Source organism: Macaca fascicularis, chromosome 2, assembly GCF_037993035.2.
Source record: "Macaca fascicularis isolate 582-1 chromosome 2, T2T-MFA8v1.1".
NCBI classification, from domain to species: Eukaryota; Metazoa; Chordata; class Mammalia; order Primates; family Cercopithecidae; genus Macaca; species Macaca fascicularis.
In genome coordinates this window covers 127,023,280-127,048,952 of record NC_088376.1, presented here as the reverse complement: position 1 = coordinate 127,048,952, position 25,673 = coordinate 127,023,280, and the positions used below count along the sequence as shown (strand labels likewise).

The window sequence follows — 25,673 nt, the reverse complement described above, 5'->3', positions numbered from 1 at the left end:
AGAAACTGAGAACAAAGTTCAATTTTAAACACTCACATGTGCCCCTGTTAATGCCCTGAATAAAATGTTTAAGCAAATACTGCTTTGTTCTGCTTGTAAAGCATTATCACAATTTTCTTCAAATCATTTCTCAATATCCTATCCAAATAAAGTTTATTTTGATATTAAATATCCCAGTGATGGCTCAGACATAAGTGTTTAGGTCTGGGGACATGGTCATATTTCTTTTTTCCTAAGAAAAAAAATTAAGACTACAGACTAAAAAAAAACTACAGACTAAAATAACATCTTAATAGAATAACATCCGTGCCTCACTGACCAAAAATTATATGTATCAGCTGTGGTTTGGACGGTGTACACATGTCAATTTTACTCTAGTGCACAAAGGGCGTTCTGAACTGTGCATTAGCCTATTCGCAGCAAACAAGCAAACTTGCAGGAGGCTAGGAGAAGCACTCTAAGTTTGGGTTCAGGGGGCAGCCAGCCTGCAGTCTGAGCACTTCTAGTTGTGCAGCCATGGGCAAGAGACTCTGGAGAGCTAAGGACTGATACTCCCTCCTCCCACAAGCCTGGGTTGAGGAGTAAATTTGAGATAACGCAGGTAATGCAGTGCCCAGCACTTGTTAAACGTTCAGCAAATGTTAGCTATTATGATTACAGCCAAGGAGAAACTGGATGGATGATAGAAAAGAAGAGTTAAACAGAAACAGAAAAACTGAGGTTTCTATTATAGAAATTAGTCAAGTCCCCTACAAATCTTGGGATTTCCTAAACGGAATCCTTGAGAAGCCAGCAGAGGTGTCATTCAGTGTTCTGGAGGGCAACAAACAAGCTGCTGGCAGTTATGAAATACTGTGTTCCTGTCATTGGTGAAAGCCAGTTCTCCATTTTACAGGAATACAAGTCTCCACTAACTCCACTTCACTGTCTCAGCAGGCCAGGCGAGTTATAATTGGCCTTAATTGGCACTTACAGGAGCTTTAACATTCCTTACCTGCTGCCAAGGAGCACTTGAAAGGGGAAAAAAGTATTTTCAAACTTGGAAATACCAAGCAATTCATTCGGCTGTGGGCCTGGAAGCCTGCTATCCAGAATCAGATTAGCTTCACCTAGAAATGTTGCTATGTTATTATCCAGCGCTCATTAGGTACTCACACTGGATTAGGAGAGGTGGGAGATGAAATTTAAATGGGAATAATTCACCTTGGAGGCTAAAACCATGCAGCAGCCTTCCTCTAGCTTATCTTTTGGTGGATGGCTCTCCAGGGCTCACCCACACTTCATGTGTGTAAGGCAGGCAAATAAAATATATTTTCATGGCCTGATTTACACAGGCTTTGAGTTAACCACAGTCTGACCTCAGCCCAGTTATTATTTGAAACACACAATGAACACTGTTATAAGGTGACCAATCATACCAACTGCAAAGAGGATAGTGAGATCAGAAACAAAACTGGCCATAGTTTTTCCTTGGCCTTGCAATTAATCACACTCAAAATTGTTATCCTGTAGGAGGCCTCACATTTTGCACAGAGGAATCCTAGCATAAAAGAATGAGATTTCTTCCTTAAGGTAAATCCCATACAGAATGAACAGAAATTTCCCATAGATGCCAGGGAAACTGCCTATAATTGTTTAAATATTTTTTAAAATAATCACTCGTTTTGAAAGATCTCTGTCTCATATTATTATTACTCAGACTCGTGCTTGTTTGAGAAATTTACTTCAAATTAAAATTAATCATACGTGTGTGTGTGTGTGTGTGTGTGTGTGTGTGTGTGTAAGGAACATTGTTAAGAGGCTTTAGAAAAATAAATGGAAGCTTAGAAAAATAAACACATCTACTCCTTTGGAGATACTCTTATAGTGACTGGTAGAGATAAAGTATTATAGCCTTTTTGGAAAGCAATCCAGCAGCAGCTATTAACACTGCAAATAACTATCTTTTGTGACCCAGGAATCCACTCCTGAGACTCTATCCCACAGAAACTAAACCACCAGTAATTAAGTATGTATGTACCAGAGTGGTTACTGCTGTTTGGTTCACAGAGACAAAAAGCAAGAAACAAAATGAATGTCCATAGAGGGCCTGGCAGAGGAAGCTACAGCACAGCTACACTTTAGAGCAGTATGCAACCATTAAAAAGAGGGGATTAGTGTTATCCAGGGCTGTGAATGGATTTACATGAGGTATTGTTGAGTAGAAAAGGAGCAGAAGTGTGCATAATAGGATCCATTTTTTTGTAAAACTATCACCAAAAGCCCCTACTAATAAAATACATGATTCTATGTGCCTGGATAGAGTTAGAAGCATGAGAAAAATATAGAAGGAAGCATACTAAGTTACATACTAAGAATGCAGCATGTATGATTTATAGCGTAGTGCGGACTGCTACAGTTAGAGAAGGCAGGTAAGTTGAAAGAGCCAATGAAATAAGAAAAAGGCTGCACTGAAAACAGTTGAGATGATTACATTTGTGTATTTACATAAAAATACATTATAGGTGTACATATTTAATACATTCATATGCCGATCAAAAAATCTATAAAGAAAGAGTTGGTCTAAAAAATTTGTTATAAAAATGCACTGTGAAGGTAGCTGAAGAAAAATTAAAGAAATACAAAATTCTGGCCAAGGGGGGTGGTTCACACCTGTAATCCCAGCACTTCAGGAGGCAGAGGCAGGTGGATTGCTTGAGCCCAGGAGTTTGAGACCAGCCTGGGTAACATGGTGAAACCCTGTCTCTACAAAAAATACAAAAATCAGCTAGGTATGGTGGCGTGTGCCTCCAGTCCCAGGTACTAGAAGGGCTGAGGTGGAAGGATTGCTTGAGCCCGGGAGGTGGGGGTTACAGTGAGCCAAGACTGCGCCACTGCACTCTAGCCTGGGCAACAGACTGAGAATCTGTCTCGAAGAAGAAGAAAAAAAAGAAATACAAAATTCTGGTATTACATCAAACAAGTGTGTCTTGATTACTGTCACTCTCTTAATTTGTTTGGCTAAGCAGGCTGAGACTCAAGTAGCACAACAGACCACAGTTGAATCACACAGAAAAAGGCCTATTAGCCACTTTGGCAAAATAACATCTTAACTCTCTAAAGCTCACTACACATCTTCAGTATTAGAAGTTGTAGGCCAGGTGTGGTGGTTCACGCCTATAATCCCAGCACTTTGGGAGGCTGAGGCAGGCAGATGACTTGAGGTCAGGAGTTCAAGACCAGCCTGGCCAACATGGCGAAATTCTGTCTCTACTAAAAATGCAAAAATTAGCTGGGTGTGGTGGTACATGCCTGTAGTCCCAGTTACTAAGGAGGCTGAGGCATGAGAATCACTTGAACCTGGGAGGTGGAGGTTGCAGTGAGCCGAGATTACACCACTGCACTCCATCCTGAGCAAGAGAGCAGGACTCTGTCTCAAGAAAACAAAACAGAAGTTCTAACAACCTTTTTAAGAAATATATCAAGCATAAGAGGCAATGAAACAAATTTCATTCCAAAGTTTGTGACCTGAAGAGAATATAAATCAAGAACTCTATATTGTGTGATCAGGGGCTGTTTGTATTTTATTTTAAATGGAAATAATTCTTTTATTTTTTTAATCTTCAAATAAATGCACAAGATGAAAAGGTATAAAATTACTTTGAAGTAAACCTCAAGACTGGGATTTCTACACACATAATGTGGGATAAGGGAAATAGCTAAATTTAGCTGTTGGGCCCCTCCCAAACCAGTTTGTTTTATGGACTTGGACTAGTACATACATCAGAGGAATTATTCCAGTCAGGTAGTAGGTACCACAGCATCAAGAAGTGATAAAAACTCCCTCTTCTGGTCATATGTAAGATCACAGCTTAGCAGGGTTGAAATCGCAGGTCTTAGTCAACGTACAAATCAGTCTTGTGAAATGACTGTCAGGAAAAATACTTTTTAGGAAATATAAATAAAATATGGATTTATTTCCTGAAATATCTCCTTTAAAGTTGAAGCATGGCCATCCTATAATAGCTAATGACTTCTACATGTAGCAGGCAAGTCAAGAGTGACACTGGTGAATATTAACAATTCATATATATATTAAATAATAATTTCTTAATTTTTATTAAGCCTTTTTTTAAAAAAAATTTCCAACTGTTTTTCCCTCTATTAAGGTATAAATGACAAATAAAAGTTCTATATATTTACAATACAGTGTAATGTTTTGATACATATATACATTATAAACAATTTATAGATAGACAGATAGATAGATAGATATTGCCAGAAACTCACATTTTCACTGCCTTATTATTGTGGCAACCCAAATCAGAACTGCTGAAGTAGTTCATCAAATCACAGTAGTACAAACCTGGAGGGCACTGTGACCAGGTTCCATGTGGAGAATCAATATGCTGAAATACTGACAGACATTCCCAAAGAAGAACAGTCCTTAAGGCACTGTATACAGTAACGCAACACTGAAGATCTAAGTGTCCATCAACAGGAGTCAGGTTAAGTGAAAATACATTAATGAAGCGGAATAACAGGCAGTCCTTAAAAAGACTACAGCAGAACAGTATGTATTAACCTGAAAAAATATTTTAGATAGATTATTAAGTTAAAAACGTGAATTCACACTGAATCTACTCTTTTTAATACGTGAGGGGAAAAAATATACTGGTAAATATTCCTTTGTCCAGGTTCTAGGAACCCTCCAAGAGTATATGTCAAACTGTACCCCTGAAAAGTAAGATGAAGGAGCTTTGTTCATTCTGATTGCATACTTATCCTCTGGTTGTTTACTTTCTTTTACAATGTATTTTATTTTAATAATTAAAAACAAATCGAAAGATAGTGGTTTGTTAGTCAATAAATTTTCACAACTACCCAACGAATACATGAGAAGTCCCAGGAAAGTGCACACATTTTCTTTTGTTTTCTGGCTTATATGACTAGATTACAATAACATTAAAAAACTGAAAAGAAAAAATGACCCCCCAACTTGGCATCACTGCAATAATTACTTTCTTCTATAATCTTTAGAAAATGCCTAAAGACTTAACATAATATATCAACACTTTTCATTCAGGTCAATGCACCTCATTAAAAATAAATGCCCATATACAAACTGAAAGAACAACCTCCTGATCCATAAGCGCAAGTAAATTCATCCAGCTGCTTGAGCCAAAAACCCCATGAGTCATTCCTCCTCCCTTCCTTTCCCAATCCATCAGCAAGCCCTGCTGGCTTTATACTTCCGATGCAGATTTTAATTCTGTTCACACTTCTCTGCCCCTGCTGCTACAATCCTAATCTAAGCTTTCTCTCCTGATCCAGCTCTCACCTTAACCAGTACGAAACAGCTCACTAACTGGTCTCCCTGGTTCCACATTTGTCCCCTGTGTTCCATACAGCAACCATGTGATCAAACACTTCCTGGCCAAAATACTCCAGCAACTTACACCGTCCAATCCTGATTCTTCTCATGGCTTGCAGGGTCCAGTGTCATCTGGTCCTAGAACCACTTTCTCCAGTTTCAACTTGGACCCCTTTCCTCCTTGCACACTGTCCTTCGGTCTCCTCACTGGCCTTTCTGCCAAGACCACTTCCATCTAAGGACCTCTGCACTTGATATTTCCTCTATGTGAAGCACTTGTCCTTTACATCTTCAAATGGGCTGGCTCTCTTTCATCACTGAGTTTAAACATCAACTCCAGAGACAGACTTTCTTTAACTAGCCTTACCTAAAGTGGTCTGCCCCAGTCATGTTCTCTCACATTATTCCTAGCATTTATCACTACCTGAAATAATCTGATTTCACACAATTTCATTTTTCTCTCTCCTCTAAGGTGCATGAAATCACAGACACTGCTTTTCTACCTCAGTAGAGGGCAATGCCTAGCATATATTAGGCACCCAATAAATTTTGTTAAATGCATGAGTAATACTATTGTGAGTTTAATTCCTTTTTAAAGCAGTCCCAAAGGCATAGACATTCATAAGAGCACAGATATCAGTAGGAGGAAAAATAAGTTCATTTTATAATTAGAAATTAAAATGTTGCTCCTACAAATGTCATAACTTTATTTTAAATATATCTGCTTATAATACAACTAGAGAAAAAAGATAAATTTATATTAGCTGAGAGAGAATAAACCTTTATCTAATGCTACTTCAGTTATCTGAAAAATTTAATTAGCATTCTTTCACTTGTAGCAAAGAAAAAATGAATACACTGTATGTTACACTATCACTCTCTAATATTAATAGCAACAAATGACAAGTGAAAGAAAAAACATTTTCTTTCTTTATCCAAAAATGGTTACTTAGTGACAAGAAGTTTAGGGCAAAAGGTCAACCTGGAATTTCCTTCCAGAGTTAAACTAATTCCCACCTTGACATCATTCATGTTTTCATGTGCCTGTTTTGGTTAGCTCCCATCCCCAGCTCATCCCCAGACTGCTGGAGAAAGACCTGGTACATGTCTTCCAAGCAAAAGAGTGAAGTAATTTTTTTTTTGCTCCGCAACACATTTCAGTCTTTATACTGACAGAAATAAACATGTCAGTCAATTCTCTAAAGAAGCTACAAAATGTTACGAGTCTCATACAAAAAGAGGAGGAGTTTGGTTTTAGATAGCTACTATGATTTAGAATTAAATAAAGTAGAACAGGCAGAAGAGAAATTCAATGACTATGCTAAATCAATTATCTACCTACCATCACTATATCTTTGAATTACCAAATGTTCCGAGGTAACAGGTTTACAATACTGATCCAGCTTCTTGAAGCAAACTTAAAATTCTACTTCAGCTAGAACATCTGTCGCTAATGATAGCTTTGTGACACATGCAATTCATACTGTCTCTGAATTTTCTTTTAACTCTATACATCCTTATCATGCAAAATAAATCAATGTTAGTAGGCAGAAAAGATGGCCTAGTTGCTATATTTTATCTGTGTGAATGAAATTTAATTTACGAGTTTGATCTTTAAGCATAAAATCCATTCAGTGGATTGTTAAGAACAGGAAATAAGACAGTACATGCAAAAATTCTCTGTAAATCACCAGGTACTATTAAAAGTTATCATTAGTCAGTGGACTTAAATTTAGTATACTTATGAGAAAAAAAGTTTCTTTCCTTATCAAAAACAGTTATTAGCTAAAAAAAAAAAAAAAAAATGACACGTTAAAAAACATCTGAACCTGTTACTTTCCAGGTCTAAGTTAATCAGAGAGCAAAAGGGGAGGGAAGTGTTCTATATTAAATGGTAAAACCTCTGCTTTGTGATGCAAGATAATTATACGATGGCAACTGCTGGTCAGAACTATGTAAAATGTTGTCAACAATGAGAACCAGCATTTTTGCCAGAAGCAGTCCATCGGATCTCAGAGTAAAAATTCATTTTTCTCTTATAGTACTAACATTCTTTGAAACCAATTACTTAGCTCAAAAAAGTACAAGTAATTTCTCATATGAATATATGAGTAATTTGCTCATCCTGATGAAAATGACATTTTAGAAAATATAATTTATGCTAGCATCTAAAAGAATCCAAACCACCTCAATGCACACCAAGGAACATTAAGTCCAAGCAATGTGTGTGGCTATTAATTTTACAGGATTTGTAATATCTGCAAGGAGAGAAAGCTGTAAGATCACAGGAGTGTTTCTACTAAAGCTATATTCATTAAGTCATGAAAAAGTCAGATTTATGACACTTCTGTTTGTGAACAGTCTGAGAAAGGCAGATGTTTTACACTGAAGCCTCACCAACAGACTTACATACCATTCACAGTGATCAGTAGTGGCTCAATATATAACATATCGATAGATGACAAAGGGTATTTGTCTTACGTGGTCTTTTTACAGATCAACATGAGATTCCAAAATTCTGTCTTCAAGGTCTGTTATTTCCTAGGGCTAAGGCTGGCCTCAGTAGATAGCTCTTTAAACATATGAGGTAGCAAAATTCAAGAACTTGAGCTGGTATTTCCAAACAATATGGAGTAGGCATCACTCTCTAATATTAATAACATCAAATGACAAGCGAAAACTTACTCCCTTTCCAATTTCTTTCCATTTTCCTGATAATATCGCACTGCTGTGTGGACAATACTTGCCTAAAATGTGCTAGTCTCCATTTTAACAAAGAGAGCAAGCTTCAGGCTCAGAGCCAGCACTGGCAAAAGCATCAACATAAAATTAAATAATCTTCTTTTCACAGCATTCATTTTCACATTTACTATTTCTTATAGCAGGCAACACTAGTTTCCCCCTTTATTGTTCTAGTAAGATTTTCCTTGTAAATTGATTTATTTAAATAAAAGTGGTTTGATTTAAAGAAAAATACTAAGTGGAATTAAGTCAGCAGATAATAAAGCCAGAATTTGATTAAGGTTGGGAAAAGGTGGCTGCTCCATATGTCACCACCGAGGCCATGCTTAGAGAGTCAAGCTGAGCCAAAAGGTGAACAAGTGGATCAGCCTAACTAATCTGAGGCAAATACTTCAACAGCCGACATCTGAGTAGGGTTTCAATTAATCACAGAGATTCTAAATGTGGTACTTGTCCAAGCGGACTAAACATCATTCATCTATTTCTCCTAGGTAATATCACCCCTGTGTCTGCATAAAAGAGAAATATTAAAGTATTCTTCATAAGCAAACTCAGTGAAGCTGGAGAGCACAAAATAGGAATTCCTGGAAGCTCTCTCAGTATACAGCCTCAAAAGCACCCCACAAGTCATCTGCTAACCCTAGGCTAATCCCACCATTCAGAGCCAGAGCAAATGCATGTAAGTAGTACTACACAGTTTATACTATTCAGTAGCTAGTATAGAACCAACACACTTATCACTAAACTAACTGAAGAACTTAAGATTCCCACCTCAAAAGAATGGGGCTTCTGACCCTAGGAACGTCACCATCTCTCAATGCTTCCTCCTACTCAAAAGTTTTTTGGCAATTAATGTGACATTTCCAGAACATAATACAGATATTTTAAAAAGTAGGGGCCTCCCTTCCTGCCATTCTGGTTGGCTCAATGAATCTCTGAGCGGCAATCTGTGTCAGTCACTATATGTTAGCCACTGTGTGTACCAAGCAGCAGCTCCACCAGAGTGGACTGTATCTGCATCTGTGAAAGCAATGCATTCCAGCCAGCCAGTGTGTCAGAATCAGCCCAGGGAGCTGTTTAGAATGCAGATCCTGGGTTCTATCCCTGAAATTCCCATGCAGAGCATCTGGAGCGGGCCTTTGGAAGCTGCTCACTTAGAAAGCTCCTCTGATTCAGATGCACAGCAGGTTTGGGATCCACTGATTTGAATTATATTTTTAAATCTGAAATTAGCAGTAAGAAACACCTGACTCTTTTTTTTTTTTGAGATGGAGTCTTGCTCTGTCACCCAGGCTGGAGTGCAGTGGCACAATCTCGGCTCACTGCAAGCTCCGCCTCCCAGGTTCAAGCCATTATCCTGCCTCAGCCTCCCAGGTAGCTAGGACTATAGGTGCACGCCACCACGCCCGGCTTATTTTTTGTATTTTTGGTAGAGATGGGGTTTCACAGCTTACTCCTAAAAATACTAAGTAACTGAAGAGAAATATGAGGCACACTGGAGTATTTTAAAACATTAAAATAACATCAAGAAATCATGGTATTACTATGTAGTTTCCAAGAAAGCAAACTATGCTATGAGAGCAATCAGACTGAAAAACTGGAAATGCCAAAATGGCACCACAATCATTCACCATCATTGCTCAAATGGAAATCCTGGTTAATTGTTAACTCCTCAAACTGCAGCTTGGCTAGCAAAAAAGTACATGGCTTCTTAACTACTCTGAATAATAGCTGCTCACCAATTCAGAATACTTTTACCACCAGCACTGACTGACTTTACAAGACTTGCTGCCACTGTAGCATGTTTTCTTGTCCTGGTAGCAGTGGTTTTAAAGGAACTGCCTGCTGGAGTTTGTAGCAACTATTTATTTGTTCATAAAAGTCACAGACAGATAACAGCAATATATGAATTCACAGAAGACTACCAACACATTTTCGCCAATATCACTGAAAGAAAGTACCATCCCTGTTTTGGCAGCTAAATAAACTACAACAGTCACTCTGAAAGATTCTGAATTTGAAAACTGTTTTTTGTTAACTATGGAAAACAATAATGCAACAACTGGCTTTCTAAAAATTTCAACAAAAAAGAAAATGTTCCAAAAATAATCTTTCCTGTCACAACCCCTGTCCCCAAAAGATAGAAGAGACTGTGGCAGCACCGGTAAAGGTTGTTGGTCCTGGGAACCCTGTCCACCTCTCCTTTCCTCCAGGAAGTCCCTCCAGGGCCACCACATGGTACCTCCCTCTACTTCATGCAGTTACTCTCCCAAACCCACATTCACCCTAAACCTCTTGTCAATTCCACCAGCAGCCATCTCCTCTACTGCTGATTCAAAGAGGGCACTCCTTACACATTTCCCGGCAGAATAACTCCCTCAGAGCACTTGGCCCTCATCTTTCTGCCAGGAACTCTCCTCTCTCATATCTTTAATACTTCCCTTGTCACCTCAGCCTCCCACCTAGTGACTTTGTCAGTCACACCTCCTGCCAAACCACAGGAGACCCTGGAGTGCATTCACACTTTTCCATTTACATGTTTGAAGTTAACACCAACCCTTTATTATTCAACAAGTATCTTACTAGGAGATATTGTGCGAGGGACTGAAAGGCAGGAAAGGAGAAAGACAGAAAAATGTGATTTTAAGATACTTTCCTGGCTGGGAGTAGTAGCTCATGCCCATATTCTCTGTACTTTGGGAAGGCGAGGCGGGCGAATCACTTGAGGTCAGGAGTTCCAGATCAGCCTGGCCAACATGGTGAAACCCCATTTCTACCCAAAATACAAAAATCAGCCGGGCATAGTGGCATGCACCTGTAATCCCAGCTACTCAGGAGGCTGAGGCAGGATAATTGCTTGAACCCAGGAGGCAGAGGTTGCAGCCAGCCAAGATCACGCCACTGCACTCCAGCCTGAGCGACAAAGCAAGACTCTGTCTAAAAAAAAAAAACAAACAAAAAAAAACACTTTTTCCTACCCATACACTGACATTCTAAGAGGGGAAACGAGAAGATTAAAAAAAAAAATTCATATAAATATGCTGTAACCAGTGAATAAAATACTCCTAGAAGAGGGGACCAAGAGATCCTCCTTCTGCCTAAGGAATCCACTCTACCCATCAATTCTCTGGGGCACCACTAAGTCACATCACTTTGGTTCTAAAAAATCTGCAACAGGTCCTCACTGAGACGTCCAGAGCAGGGGACTCATGGGCACTGATGCCCTGTGAGCTAGTCCCCGCCTGCCTTTGAGCTTCACTCATCCACAGGTGGGTACATCAATTCTGGCCAATGGTGACTCACGCAGCACATCCCAGAGAGCCTGGAATTTCCTGCTCCTGTGCTTGCTCACGTCAACCTTGTTGCCAACCTGGGGCCACCAAATACGGCTGTTCAGTGCACAAACTGTGTAGCCATATGTGGCAGCTCTGTCTGTCCCCATTGACACACCTCCCATTTTAGTGGATTACAAGTGATTTTTCCAAAATATTGTCTGTATTGTCCACAAGTCAGAAGCAGGGAAATGACATCTTATCCACCTCTGTACCCACTCTAGTGCCTACCCCAGCGCTTCTTCTAGAAGCAGGAACTCAAATGATCTTTTTATGGTTAAATAGAGGATTTATTCCTTGAAAAAAACGGTGGAATGTTGCTTATGATGGTGTGACTCTTAATCCAACAACAGCAGTCTCAACAGCAAGATCGGTAAATTCTAACTTTAAAATGTTTCTTGGCTGAGCGCAGTGGCTCATGCCTGTAATCCCAGCACTTTAGGAGGCAGAGGCAGGTGGATCACTTGAGGTCAGGAGTTTGAGACCAGCCTGGACAACATGGTGAAACCCTGTCTCTACTAAAAATACAAAAATTAGCTGGGCGTGGTGGCGGGCGCCTGTAGTCTCAGCTACTAGGAAGGCTGAGGCAAGGGAATTGCTTGAATCTGGGAGGCGGAGGTTGCAATGAACTGAGATCGCACCACTGCACTCCAACGTGGGCGAGAGAGTGAGACACTGTCTCAAAAAAAGAACAAAACAAAACAAAACAAAAACAACAAAAGTATTTCAAAGCTATGCAGTCTTCCTAGCTCTACTGCCAGATCTTACTCTCAGTCCAATGTCATCTCTTGCCTCTTAACTATTCTCCCTGCTTCTGCCCTTCTCCCAGAATTTATTCTCAGCAAATCAACCACTGAAATAGGACTGTGTTACTCTCTTACATAAATCCTCCGGTGCGCCCAAGCTGCTTCTTAGCCTGGCCTATGAATGATCAGGTTCCTGCTTATAATGCTGGATTCCTCCAGTTTCTACCTCCCTTCACTAAATACTAAATACCCTTCAGCCACACAGGCCTTCTTCAGGTCTGTGTGCTGGCTGTTCCCTCTGCATCAAACGCTCTTATTCTAGATCGCTGCCCGAGTTGCTCCTTCTTATCATTTAGGACTCAGCTCCAGTGTCACCTCCTAAGATGCTTTCTTTAAACACTCTATCTATAGAAGAACCCCATTGTCACTCTCTATTGCAAGGCTTGCATTTGTAGTAGTAAGAGCAATGAGGAAAAAACCTATAGTTATTTTTAAAGTGTATCTAGTTCGTTTTGCCTGCCTCTCCAGTTAGACTGTAAACTCTGTGGCAGTAAGAATCATACTACATACTCAATGCCTGAAACAAGGTAGGTATTCAAATACTTATGATTTGCTATTGAGCAAAACTGGGCAGAAAATCAAGGTTTTTAGAATCAGAATCTTATCTTAAACACTGTAAAGGCATTATGACAATGCCAAACAACTGTATTTGGACTCTTCAACAATTAACACCCAAAATTTAGAACTATTGAACTGAGAAGTTTCAAAATCACATTTCCTTAAAAAAAAAATAAATAAATAAAAATAAAAATAAAAAGCCCATGTAGCCATACTGTGAGTGTAATATATAATTTTAAAATCCACTGAATACACAACCAGGGGCTCTAGAAGGAAACAAACTGGTAACTATACTGATGTAACATTTTACAAGAGATTTTATAAACTATACTTTCTCTAGTTTCAATAAAAGCCAAAACATTCATATCACTTTTAATAAAAATTTAAAAATATCCAACAACAATGGGTTGTTATTAACCCATTCAGTGAATTAAAAAGTCTACCTCCTGGTGGGGGAGGGACATTATGCCCTATGCATGCCATCACTGTTCCTTAGTTTAATCTTGCTTTACCTTTTATCTTCTAATAACAATTTTTTAAATGGTTAAGCACTTACCATAATGTGATTGAAATGCCTGCGGTTTGACAACCTGATTACAGTCGTTACACACCACCAAGTAGAAATCATCATGGGCAGGACAGAAACCAAATATTGGCATGTCTGCAACAGAGAAACAGAGCATCACTCACTCATCTGGTTCTGATTGATATAAAACCATTTTGGGAAACAATACTTTCTTTTATTTTTTTTTGAGATGGAGTCTTGCTCTGTCATCCAGGTTGGAGTGCAGTGGCACAATCTCGACTCACAGCAAGCTCCGCCTCCCGGGTTCATGTCATTCTCCTGCCTCAGCCTCCGGAGTAGCTAGGACTACAGGCGCCCGCCACTACGCCCGGCTTATTTTTTGTATTTTGTATTTTTTTTTTTTTTTGGTAGAGACGGGGTTTCACCATGTTAGCTAGGATGGTCTCGATCTCCTGACCTCGTGATCTGCCCACCTCCGCCTCCCAAAGCGCTGAGATTACAGGCGTGATTGCCAGGAAACAATACTTTCTAAAGGAGTTGCCTATTATAAAGCGTACCAGGACAAATGAACTGATGTGGTGCACCACCACTATTAAATAGAAATCAAATCAGGCTTACACAGACACTTTAAAAAGGGTTAAAGTGCGCCAAAAATAATTATTATGAGGTGAAACAGACAATCTTTTAAAATGCAAACAATGAATACATTCGTACAATAAGGCAACATTAGATGAACTCTACCAAGAGTTAAGGGAAAGAATCTGCAACCATATAAAATGCTTCGTTCACAAAGCTGTACCATCTAATGCTTTTATTTGTTTAACTGTGCATTCTATTCTAGCTATTTGGTTCCTGGGTTCTGCGGAACAATTAAGAAAGGGAGTAGAGATTTCAGAGAGGAGTAAAATTGGTTTGCCAGCATGTCATATAATGAAAATTATTTTCATATATTTTTTCCAAGTCATAGCAACCTCTAGTCCTTTTGCTTACATACTGATGCCACCAGAAAGACAGATTGAACTTTAGTACAAACAGCATTTCATACATTAATCAGTTTGGTTACCAAAATAGGATAGGATATGAACTGTGTGTTTTAACAGTTAAGACAGCAACTTAATTAAACGCAAAAGTAAAACAAAACTATATGCATATACATGAAAACTGAAAGTAACTTGATACCTGGTAAATATGGTTAACTAAAACATCTCAACTATGAACAATTAATTATGAACAACAATTTGGGGAACAGAGCTAAAAGTTTAGATCCAGAATCTAACTTTTTAAGTATTTCAAAATCAGTGGATTTTAAACAAGCATTTTACACCATATTCACTATTTAGAGTATCTGCAGTAAATGGATAATTAGCACACTTCAATTTAAGCAAATGTTTTAGTAGATCAAATACCAAGTTTAAAGGACAAGGGGGAAGATCCAAGAAGCTGATTAGCATCTGCTTTCTTTCCTATGAAGATTTAATTTCACACTTTCTCCAGCCTGGGAGATCCTGGTGGTTTTAAAGGGAGAAGAAAATTCCCTAAGGAGATGTCAAGTGATGATAATCTCTAAAATATCAAATTACTGATCTAGTATCTACACATGGCTATAGCTTGAATTTTCTTCAACAGTTTCTATTACACTGAATTGCACAGATAGCTAGCTATAATCTGAAATATAGAGTCCAGCATGATTTGGGGATGTACCTGCAGCACCGAGTAGTTTTTACGTGCTACTATTTCATTTTATCCTCACAACTACCTAGGTAGATACCATTATATCCCTCCTCTAAAGAAGAGAAAACTGACTCACAGACAGGTAAAGTACTTTGTCTAAGGTCAACAGCTGGAATTCAATTCTGACTTATAATGTGGCTTGGATTTCTTACCTCTTGCAGACCAGAGGAATAATGATATTTAGAGATTCCTTCCAGATTCCAATGTCAATAAAATGGAATGTCAGGGCTGACCATCTTTGACGGTATAAACTGATTAGATATGAAGCTTCCAGTAGACTACAGACTTCTGTGACTATGCTTATTTAATAAAAAGTAAGAGCCAAACAATATGCTATTTTCCTTGAAAGCCTGCCCACATTGAGTTAAATATAGTACATGTGGGAGAAGGGGAAAGGTTATATCTATGCAATGATATACTTGTAATAAGTCACCCAAGATTACAGTTTCTTGACATGACATTTCATTCTGAAAAATAAAATTTAAAGTAGTTTACCGTTAAGTTCCATACGCTTTTGTGCTAAATGCCTCTGATACATCTAAATTACAGAACTGGTATAACATTCATAATTTACAACTGAAAAGTGTAAGATAGATATCAAATGAACAATTTCATTAATGAAATCAACTCAATTCGTTTTATTATTATATAGCAATTAAAATAGCAGTAAATAAACAGTCTTAGTTTAGTTTTAGGTCTCTGCAATGCGTTGCTGGTGGTCTCTGATTTCCCTCAGTTCTGAATATAAAGCAATGTTACTTAAAATAGATCACTTTGCCAGATACCAGATTCTTCTGCGGACTAACCCTCTACCCCTTAAAAAATAAAGCAACTAAGAGAAATAAAAATCTAAACTGATCCTTTCAAATAAGAATTCAATTTGTCACATGATGTTTATCATTACAATATTATTCTTTTTTGCCCTGGTTCCTTTGATCCTTTTCTGAGACTTATGACTAGTAAAACTAAAAAGGTAGGGGTTATCCTGTAAGGAACCAAGAATCTATACTTCTGTAAAAATGTCTATTTCCTCAATAACTTAAGATCAACTGCAACTGATGATAAACAGCTGACATTTATTGAGAGACTACTATGTGCCAGGCCCTATGCCAAGCAGTTCTTATATGGTTTTTCCCATTTATTTCTAATAATAACCCTACAAAATAATCCCCATTTTACTTATGGAGAAACAAACTTAGTTAATATCACTCAGCAAGAAAGTAGCATAACCAGGACTCTCGTTTGTGTGACAGGAAAACTCGGTTCTTAATTTCTCATGAGCATACTGAATTTCTCTAAAAAGCATGCACACACATGCTCCCTCTGTGGAAAGAAACATGGTATACTTAAACCCAGTTCATTCTACCCTATGAAATGCAGTTCCTTGGGCCCGGTGCAGTGGCTCACGCCTGTAATTCCAGCACTTTGGGAGGCCGAGGAAGGCAGATTACCTGAGGTCAGGAGTTCGAGACCAGCCTGGCCAACATGGTAAACCCTGTCTCTACTAAAAATACAGAAATTAGTTGGGTGTAGTGGCAGGCGCCTGTAACCCCAGCTACTCAGGAGGCTGAGGCGGGAGAATCACTTGAACCTGGGAGGTGGAGGTTGCTGTGAGCCAAGATCATGCCACTGTATTCCAGCCTGGGTGAAAGAGTGAGACTCTGTCTCAAAAAAAGAAAAAGAAATTGAGCTCCTTTTATTAAAACATAAAGCAACTTTAATTTTAGCTTTCTGAATTCTTTACTTTCAGATATCCATATTTGGAAGTTAACTAGAGGATACAAAATAATTTAAATAAAATGTCTTCTTCAGAAAAAAAAAAAAGGAGTTCTATATCCTTTTTCTGCACTGGGACATTCCAGGGGCCTTAGCAACAGGAACAGAGTGTGGAATGTTGTGGCAACAGAAATGAAATAATGTGTGTGTGAGGGACAGTATGTATGTTCCTAAATATTTTAAAGCATAAATTCACAATCAACCCATCTGCAAATTAACATAGGGATCTTGCTCAAATGCTATGAAAAGCTTGATTTACAACAGAAAATAAAAATATCAAATAAAAATGAGTTCATTATTCAATTAGAAAGTTTACAAAATACACTTGTAATATACAACTTGGGCCATTAATTATGTACTTGAACATACAATTTAAAAATTGTAATTGAATTAATGGATTCTAAACTAATTTGAAAGAATGGATTTTATTGTTGTGTAAGCCCTAAATCTTTCTCAGGATTTAGGTCACCCCTATGTTCCAATTAGTGAGTGGGCCAGCACCCACATCTAGGCCATCATGTACTTTGGAGACCCCAGGCCAGCATACTAGGGAGGATTAGGTTTAAGCACAAGGACACCTGAGCACATGTATGTGGAAACTTCAGTCACATGCAGAATGAAGTCTCTCTGCTAGAAACCATACTGCAAACCGTGGTGAAAGTATTTACTTTGGTGTTGCTATCTCTATTTTCAGGACTTTGTTCAATAACAAGAAAACCTGAATGGTATTGCAAAGCATTTAACCTGCCCACTACCCTGCGTGTCTCCCTTTTCCCATGCATCTCAAACTTCCACATGCCACTCCCACGTTTCTATCTCCAGCCCAGACTGCTCCCAAGCTCTGTCTAGTTTCACGTACCAGGCTGCCTACTAGACATTGCCATCTAGACGTCTTAATATACATTTCAAACAGAACAAGCATGTCCAAAACTTCACTCTTGACCCTTCTCTGCTCCTCACCCAACAACCTTCCCCATTTTGGGTAAATGATACTATTCATCCTCCAACAGCTCAAACTAAAAGCCCAGGTGTCATCTCCAACTCTCTTGTCCCTCATCACATTCAGGCCACTAGCAGACCCAGTAAGTTCTATTCTAAAACCTCCATCCACTTCTCTCCACTGCCATGGCCACCACTATTGGGCCTGCCACCAGCACCCTTTCAATGAACTCTGGAAGAAGTCCCCTAAGTAGTCTACAATCCTTTCCACAAGGCTGCCAGACTGATTCTTTAAAATTCCCCACCAGATCACACCACTCCTCTGTTTAAAATTCTCTAGTGGCTTTCTACTCCTCTTGGAATAAAACTCCAGCCCTTACCCTGGCCCCCAAAGCCCCCAGATACACGTGCACTTCCCTCTCATCCTGTTCCCTAGTTCCCCACTTCCCTCTCCTTGGCTCACTCTGCTCCAGGCACATTGACCTCCCTTCTCTCCTCAAAGAAATCTTTTCCCCAGCCAGGCTCTATGCTTGCACTTCACAAGATGCCTGGTGTATTCTCACACATCAGGTCTCAGCTCAGCTGTCACCTCTTCAAAGGGCTGTTCCTTCCCCCTCCCCAGTTAGTTAGTTACTCTCTATCACTGGCACTTTAAGCAGAGTGGCTAAGAATGTGGGTCAGTATCACTCTGAATCCTGGTTCCCTCGATCAAAAGAAACGTGACCTTGGGCAAGTTATATAATCTCTTCAAATATCACTTTTTTTTTTTTTTTGGACACAAGGTTTCTGTCGCCCAGGCTGGAGTGCAGTGGCGTAATCACAGCTCACCACAGCCTCAATCTCCCAGGCTCAAACGATCCTTCCACCTCAGCCTCCTGAGTAGCTAGGAGTAATCACAGGGGTGCACCACCATGCCCAGCTAATTTTGTTTTATTTTTTGTAGAGACAGGGGTCTCACTATGTTGCCCAGACTGGTCTCAAGCTCCTGGGCTCAAGTGATCCTCCCACCTTGGCCTCCCAAAGTGCTGAGATTACAAGCGTGACCTACTGCGCCTGGCCAGCATTTTCTTCACGTATTGAATCGTGATGATCATAGTATCTACTTCACTGGGTACTTCAAAGGACAGAAAGACTAAGAGAGCTACTACATGCCAAAGTCTTAGAAATGCATCTGGCCCTAGTGCTCACTCAATGTTTGCCCACAGCCTATGAGATAAAAGTCATTAATGTATTGGTCAGGAAACTAAGGCGCACAGGATTGAAATCTCACAAACTGGTATATAGCATAGCCAAGGTTTAAACCCAGGTATGCTGGACTCATAAGCCCTGGTAATTTCCAGTATTCTCCCACAATCAGCTCCTCTATGCCACTCCCACTGCCAGTGCCCAAGGTCAAGGTATGGGGCCTCTACTCACCTGAACAGGTCTCCTAATAAGGCCAGAGTTTGTTCCTCTTCCAGCCTCCTCCTCCCAGCTGCCTGAGCCCACAAACTTGTAAAGCAATAATGCCACTTCTCTATTTGAAGACCCCTACTGGCTTCAAAGTGGGGCTTGGACTCTGGACCTACTTCTCTACAACAAAGCCCCCAGCATTCTGGTCCCTCCCATCTCTCCAGCCTCAGTCAATATGCTTATGCCTCAAGTCTCCTGGCATTCTCAGAACCTGTCTAGTTCTCCCACAATTCCTTCCTTTGGCCAGAACAGCTCCTACAGCACACAAAGCTATTCTCTCTGCTCTTTCTACAATTCCCACCGTTCAACAAGAACTAGTCCCAATGTCCTCTCTGCTGGGCTCCTACTCATACTTTTTATGCCCGCCATTTCAGCCCTTCACTCACTGATTTATGGTTTATGAATAAAAATTTACAAATAGAAACCTCAGTAGTCCTGTCTGGACAGCAGACTCTTTGCCTTGCCTAGCACAGAACCTGAGAAGTACCCTATCACTGTGTGTTTATGAAGTAAATGTCTGGCATTTGGAACTTTTCTGTAGCTTTCAGTTGCTCTTAGGATAAAAACAATGATCCTTGATCTGGCCCACCAGCCCTGAACAGCTTGGCCGTGCCTCTCTGCATCTGGTTACTCTGGCCTTGGTTTTGTTCCTGGAGCACACCACACTCTCTTGTTGCAGAACCCTGCGTGGTACTTGCTGTTCCTTTTGCCCGGAACTCAGTTCCCCCAGACCTGTACCTGGCTTGTTGCTCTACTTCATTCAGTCTTAGCTTCAATGTCACTTCCCCAGAGACTTGGCTAGGCAGGGCTCCTAGCCAAGCACTATCTCCCATTTGTAATCATTCATCCAGCTGCATGAGCCTTAACTTCCTCCCACTAGACTACATTCCATATCTAGCTTGTTGACTGCTCTAGTGGCAGTGCCTAATGGTGCCTAACCTGGCTGACAGAAAGCAGCAATGAATATGTGCTAAATATTACTTGATGAATAATAATTGAAAGATTAAGTCCTTGTGATGCCACCATAAGTCAGAAGGTTATAATTGTGCCTTTATGTCATTTAGTGACACATAGTCATCATCTGCTGGAATTGGGTATGCCATTCAGTGAGACAGAAGTTCAAGTTCAACAGTCTTCTCTGAAAACATTTTATACCTAGAGGCAGTTTCTAGTAAAATTTCTGTGTTTCAATGTCTGATTCTCAAATCTGCACATTGGCAAATTCTTTTGTGCTAGTGAATCCAGCACAGTGGCTAAAAGCAGTTCTGCAGCGAGACTACTTGTATTCAAATGTCTACTCTTCCTCTTACTAGCTATATGAGCATGGTTAAATTATTTAACCTCTCTGAATCTCAGTTGCTCTGTGTGTAAAATACAGTTAACAGGACCTGTGTTTCATAATACTATTGTGAAGATTGAATGAACTTATCCATGGAGAGTGCTTAGTACTACTGATAGTAATCACTCAATAAATGTTAGCTCAAGAAACAAAAACATAGGTCGGGCGCGTTGGCTTACGCCTGTAATCCCAGCACTTTGGGAGGCCAAGGTGGGTGGATCACTTAAGGTCAGGAGTTTGAGACCACCCTGGCCAACATGGTGAAACTCCATCTCTACTAAAATTACAAAAATTAGTTGGGTGTGGTGGTACACACTTGTAATTGCGGCTACCTGGGAAGCTGAGGCAGGAGGACTCCTTGAACCTAGGAGGCAAAGGTTGCAGTGAGCTGAGATTGTGCCACCGCACTTCAGCCTGGGTGACAGAGCGAGATTCTCTCTCAAAAAAACAAAACCCAAAAAACAAAACCTACAAAATTGATCCACATTAGAAATGTTTGTCTCAAGGTCCCTGGCTCTTACTAATTCACGGAAGTCTGGTCTACAGTAATCCCCACTTATTCATGATTTTGCTTTCTAAGGTGTCAGTTACCTGTGGTCTGAAAATATTAAAATGAAAATTCCAGAAATAACGTCTAAGTTTTAAACTGCAAGCCATTCTGAACAGCAGGATGAAATCTTGCACCATCCCATTCCATCCTGTCCAGGACATGAATCATCTTTGTCCAGTATATCCACACTGTCTACACTACCTGTCCATTAGTCACTTAGTAGTTATCAGATCAAATCCTGCTATTGTAGTACCTGTGTTCAAGTAATACTTATTACTTAGTAATGGCCCCAAAGCACAAGAATAAGAATGCTGGCATATTGTTATAATTATTCTATTTTATTATTAATTACTGTTGTTAATCTCTTCTGTATCTGATTTATAAGTTAAGCTTTATCATAGGTATGTATGTACAGGAAAAAATATATATAGGGTTCAGTACCACCCTCAGTTTCAGACATCTACTGGGGATCTTGCACAGCATCCTCCGCAGATATGGGGGAACAACTATATACACCAATTAGCAATTGACTATTTCACAATGTGTGCTTAACTCTTAAGTGTTCTTGTGCTCCTACTGCTGGCCACACACTCCTCCCTGCAGGCCATGCAAGGGAAAGGTAGGGGAGGCATGCTGGAGCTCCAGCAACAGAGGGCCAATACTGCAAGCCAAGGGGAACCGATGTCTTTCAGCAAGGAAACCACATGATCCAGAAGGTAACTCTGGCATAAATGTGTGTTGACCTAGGTAAGGAAGGCGGCCCCCAAAGGATGATGCAATGGAGTGAGACAGGAAGGGGTTATACAATGAAAATGAGTGAAACTATACAATGAAAATAGTGGAACCAGACTGAAGACATGGTCTAGAGCACTCTGCAAAGAGCTCAGGAGACCATGGATATGAGGTTAAGGCAGAGGAAGGAATCCAAAGATGAGTCTGTAGTTTCTTCCTTCTTTAGTGCAGCTAATATAAACACATGAAGTTAAGGTTAAGCACAGAATAGAAGAACTTAAGTTTACTACGGCAATAGATCACAGAGGTTAAAATACAGCCTCTGGAGCCAGACTGGCTCTGTTCAAATCCCAGCCCTGCCACTTACTGGCCTGTACCTCAATCTTCTCATTTCTAAATGGGTAAAGTCAAAGTACCTACCTTGCAGGCTACTAGGACTAAACAAATATATGTAAATGCTTCAGACAGTGCCTCCTACACAGTAAGTACTTTGGAAATTCAAGACATTTTTATCATCTTCTCCATTGTTGTCCTTTGGTCTTCGAGCTGGCCGTGCTTCCCAGGGCCTACTTTACACTCCCTCTGCTCCCCAGTAACCACAGTGATACTTTTAAATTATAAATGTCATCAGGCCCAATTAATCTCCTCAGTGGTTCTAGAATGTAGTCAGAATGAAAATAAATACTAGAGGGCCCTGCCTAACATCGGCAACCTCAAGACACACTGCTCTCTTCAAACTCTCCACTTTGGCATTCTGAAATCCTTGACAATTATGCCAATCCCACTTCAGGCCCTTTGTTAATTCTATCCCTCTGTATGGAATGCGTTGCCTGCCTGGCTCTAGACCTGAGCTCACATTTCACTGGAAAGACTCCCTGAACACCCAATTTAAGGCAGGTCCCTGTGGCTTCACACAATTCTCTCTTGTCGATCACTTATTTCTTATTTGTGTTTTGGCTATCTTCTTCATTAAGATTTAAGCTCCATGAGGTCAGCAGCCACATGTGCATAGCACAGTAACTGGCACACAGGTTTTCAACAAAAAAATTTGAGAATGGCCTCTGGAATAAGACTGAGCTCAAATCCCAATCCTATCACTCATTAGGAGTATGACCCTTGGGCAGGTTACTCTGCTCAGCATACTCACCTGTAAAATGGAGATAATAGCAGCAACCTTAAGGGTAGTTATGAGGATAAAGAGAAATACCACACACATAAAGCCTTTATAACTGTGTTTGGCATGGAGCATGTGCTATGTATGTAATACTATTACAATCATTTATATTTTTACTAGCAGTGGGGTACACTAGCCACTGCTTCGATCTCTACTGGTCTGTAGCCACTACCTCTTGTCACACTATGTATTAAGTACTTAATGGGTGTCAGTTATTGTGGCAGGTATTCTAAATATGTCATTCATTCATTTATGTACTGAATAAATACATGAATGGCTACTATTGGGTAAATATGTCAGTGAACACAAATCACAACCCTACACAAAAGAAAAAAATCCTGGGAAGTGTTAATACATATAACGAAAATGAAACAGTTTACAATTACGGAGTGCCTCCTGTGTTCCAAGGACAATGCTAAGTATTAACTCATTTTCACTTCTCAGGGTCAATATCCCCAGTTTATAGAAAGCAAGTGAGGCAGCACAGAGAGGTTGCCTGACTTATGTCACACAGTCAGTAAGCAGAGGAGCTGGGATGTGAAGGTAGGCTACTCCAAAGTACATGCTCTTTACCATCTTACTAGATGAGCTCCTTCACTGCTCAGTGCCCTTCCTGAATTATTCTCTACCTCTCCCAAGAAATCCCTGCTCTTCTGTCTCATTTCATGAAAAGTCAATCAAGCTATTCCCATCTGCTAGCAGACTCCTGCGGGTACCTCTGTACTGTCTGCTCTCACTGCTGCTCAAATGTTTCCTGAGATGCTAGGACTCTCGGCTCCATTGCTGGATATATTTCTAAGAAACCAGAGAGAAGTGGAAGGCTGGTCTCCACATAACAGGTTTACTATAGTCAGTTCCAAATTTATTTCAACTGGTGACTCTGAATAGTCGGTAATCAAAAGTAGCATCGATGATATTTTTAAAGTTTTAAATTGCTGTTAAGTGAGCTTTAGTCTCAACTACAAAAGGAAAAAAGTAGAATTTTATTTCCACCTTCCATAAGCACATCTCCCAGATTCATATTATCTACTCCAATAGTTAAATATTAACTGGATTTCCCTTTGACCAAAAGATGTCCAATGATGGAACCAACTAGAGACCAATCAGCAAGCTGCTAAATGTATGAGGTCTGGCCCTGCGTAAACCAAAGCAGTCAATAAATACTGGATTTAAAGGGAAAAAAAGTGAGATGTTTCAAGTAAAAAGCAAGCAGCAAAAACCACAGCAGCCGCCCCCAACCTTTTTGGCACCAGGGAACAGTTTCATGGAAGACAATTTTTCCATGGGACTGGGGCAAGGAGAGAATGGTTTCGGGATGAAACTGTTCCACCGCAGATAATCAGGAATTAGTTAGACTCTAGGAGCGCACAACCTAGATACCTTGCATGTGCAGTTCATGATAGGGTTCACACTCCTGTGAGAATCTAATGCCACTGCTGATCTGATAAGAGGCAGAGTTCAGGCTGTAATGCTTACTCCTCTCCCTCTCCCAACCCACCCACCCCGTACCCTGGCTCCTAACAGGCCACTGACAGACCAGTGCTGGTCTACAGCCCAGAGACTGGGGACTCCTGCACCAGAGGACCAAGGAGCTAGAAAGATGAAAATACTAATATTAATTACTTACTAATTACAAATGGCCAATATTATCATAGTGACCCCTAACAGGTAAGAGTTACAATGTTTACATTGTCATTGCTTGTACTGAAATTGAGATAAAATGCTTGGGATAGAATAGAGTAGGCAAGTATCAAAATCCTGAGGAACTCGCGTTGGGACTGGCAGGTGGGGCTACAACAGTGACCAACATGGCAGTATACATGATAGGTTGTCTCACGGATTTCTTAAGCTACTCCTCAAAATACTTTCAGCAAATCCTGACCTCTCAAGTCAGAAAACAAGCTTTCCATGCCATGTGTCCTAAATCTGGAAGTGCCTACCAAAAACCTTATAAATCTTGCCTGCATCCCTACCATTTGGACAAGCGTGTAGTCTAGGGTAGGACACGGGCTCTAAGAGTCTATCACTTAGCTTGGTTTTGTAACCTCCAGCAATGTACTTAACCTCTAGGCACATCTAGGCACACGGTTTCTACATTTGAAAATGATAGTATCAACCTTAGTTGACTATTGGACTGAATGAGGTAATTCACGTAAAAAGTTGAGGTCTGTATCTGTCTAAACACAGTAAGCAGAGTGTACACATAAGGGCTCGACAAAGAACAGTGTTTATTTTGTTACTATTATTATTATTGTGGTTATGGTTATAATCTCATGACTCAGTTAAGAATACCATTCCTTCTTTTGTTCATTGCAACACCACATCTGCCAGGTATATTGCGTAAATTCCATAGCTCTCATTCAACTTAGAACAGAATTAATTATGAAATGGCATTGGCTACTGACCTGTCTTTACGTTTTTAAATGGTTGATGTAGCATTTATGTCTGCCATAAGGCTCCCAGCCTTGGCTGAGGGGCTGTGTGTGTGTGTGTGTGTGTGTGTGTGTGTGATGGGGCATGGCTTCAATGCTCCAGCAGGTAGTTTATGACTCTGTTTTAGCCTTCACTTCCTGCTTCTATACAGCCTCCAGGTTAGCAAGAGGTGAGAGATTAGGGTCTTCTCAGGTCCTTTCTGGGCATGTGCACAACTCTACACATCCATG

At 40.1% G+C, this 25,673-nt stretch overlaps 1 protein-coding gene across 16 annotated transcripts in view; it reads right to left on the bottom strand.

Moving 5' to 3' along the window:
- The window catches only part of ATXN7 (ataxin 7), a 141,203-nt gene that overhangs the window by 37,683 nt on the left and 77,847 nt on the right, over window positions 1–25,673 (bottom strand). For 15 of the 16 annotated variants that reach the window (XR_012431310.1, XR_012431311.1, XR_012431313.1 and 12 more), the window contains one exon: window positions 13,348–13,452. The exons of the other annotated variant lie outside the window; for it this stretch is intronic. Coding sequence is in view for 11 of the 15 variants with exons in the window: in XM_045385910.3 (XP_045241845.2) it covers window positions 13,348–13,452 (105 nt within the window). In the remaining 4 variants the exon portion in view is untranslated. The remainder of the gene's footprint in view (window positions 1–13,347; window positions 13,453–25,673) is intronic. 16 annotated transcript variants of the gene reach the window in all.